The sequence below is a fragment of the Pyxicephalus adspersus genome, chromosome 12 (assembly GCF_032062135.1).
Source record: "Pyxicephalus adspersus chromosome 12, UCB_Pads_2.0, whole genome shotgun sequence".
Lineage (NCBI taxonomy): Eukaryota > Metazoa > Chordata > Amphibia > Anura > Pyxicephalidae > Pyxicephalus > Pyxicephalus adspersus.
In genome coordinates this window covers 48,834,569-48,836,162 of record NC_092869.1, presented here as the reverse complement: position 1 = coordinate 48,836,162, position 1,594 = coordinate 48,834,569, and the positions used below count along the sequence as shown (strand labels likewise).

Genomic DNA, 1,594 nt, shown 5'->3' with positions numbered 1-1,594 from the left:
ATGTTATGATATCAGAATATACTGGGGGCAGTAATAGTCCAGGTGATCTTCTGTCCCGAGCGTTTTCCTTATTATGTGTTTAGCATCCAGAAGGAAAGTAAAGAAGACATTCTGGTCCAGCTGCCAGAGGACAGCAAGATGGAGGATTTTGGCCCAGTTCCCCGCACTCGCTATCCACTTATAGCTCTGCTGACGTTTTCCCACGCGGATGACCGGGAATTATATCCGATTGTACGTCTGAGTATATCACACTTTGTTCTGTAAGATATAAGAATCCTATAGCTGACATTGCTTCTCACAATGTGCATTAGAATCTGCAGCAAGTCAGATAGATCCCGTCTCATTTCCTGCTGAGGATGTCTGGCATCACCTAGCTCCTCGCTCCTCAGCCTATCACTGGCCGGGTCTCTTTCTTTCATTGGATTTCAGTCATCATAAATACCCGAGTCTGCATGAAAATATAGAAACCCCCAGACTGATAGCCACCCGAAAGTTTCCTCCTCCCAGCACCCAGCCAATTCCTTGCTTCAGGAGGGAGTACAGAGGCAGCAATGTTTTCAGGAAGCAATGTACAGCTCCCCAGCAGCTCTTCCCACCAGCCATAATCTGCTTGTATTGCATAGAGACCTAGATTTCACCCCTGGGTAGATTAGACCCGTCAGATATTTGGCTTTGTCTGTACACCCACCGATGAGATTCACCCTGTCTGCCCTGGGTGAAAGTAAAGAGAAAATGTTGAGTTGGAATCTTCCAATGGGGACATTTGTTCCATTCACAGCTGTCCAATAGGAAATTGGCTGTAGATTTATTTTAACCGCTGGCAATTTTGGGTTTTGTGTAATGATTTCAGCTGCACACAAAGGATTTATTAAAGCTGGGAGAAGATAAACCATTATGGGGGAACGTGGGTGATCCAGAAAACCTGGAATGGATCTGGTTTCTGGTTCTGCTGAAAACATTTCTGAACTAATAGCAAATAATTTGATAGAAATGGATTCCAGGTTTGCTGGATCCCCCAGGTTCTCCCATGATAGTCTGGCTGAATGCATCTTACAGGAACCTCAAAAAAGAAGCCGTGCGGCGTTCCATTAGTCTCGTCTGCTGATAGCTGGGAATTGGGGGCCATATTGAAGCGTCGAGGGTAACCAATCATTTGTTTTTTATTTTATGAAATGAGCTTGTTGTGTTGTTGGATCCGGAGGAAGATCTGCGGCTTGATTCTGTGGGATCAGCTTTCAGCTGGCAGATATAAGGGAAGCCCCTAACTCTCACATATTTCTTTACTGGATTTCAAAACCACTTTTAGAAAGTCCCGATCTTTCCTACGCACGCTGACAGCTTTGTATTTAGAGTGCACCTGTCACATGGAGGGGGACCGAGAGGCCAAAATATATATAGAGCCCGGCCGAACAATGCAAGGGAACCAGGGACTGCATGGAGTGTGTCATTCCTAGAATCCACTCCAGGAAAACTACAAATTGTATATCGCTGCTGCCTGAGAACTGGGAGGCCAAAATGTCATCTGTATTCTCTGTGATGTCACTGGTCTCTGGTGATTGGATAGGCTGCATTCTCAGTGATGTCACTGGTCTCT

The 1,594-nt window shown here is 45.5% G+C and overlaps 1 protein-coding gene across 1 annotated transcript in view; it reads left to right on the top strand.

The window, feature by feature from the left end:
- The window catches only part of CGRRF1 (cell growth regulator with ring finger domain 1), a 12,024-nt gene that overhangs the window by 4,912 nt on the left and 5,518 nt on the right, over window positions 1-1,594 (top strand). The window contains exon 4 of the mRNA XM_072427531.1: window positions 84-231. Within this exon, the coding sequence (XP_072283632.1) occupies window positions 84-231 (148 nt within the window). The remainder of the gene's footprint in view (window positions 1-83; window positions 232-1,594) is intronic.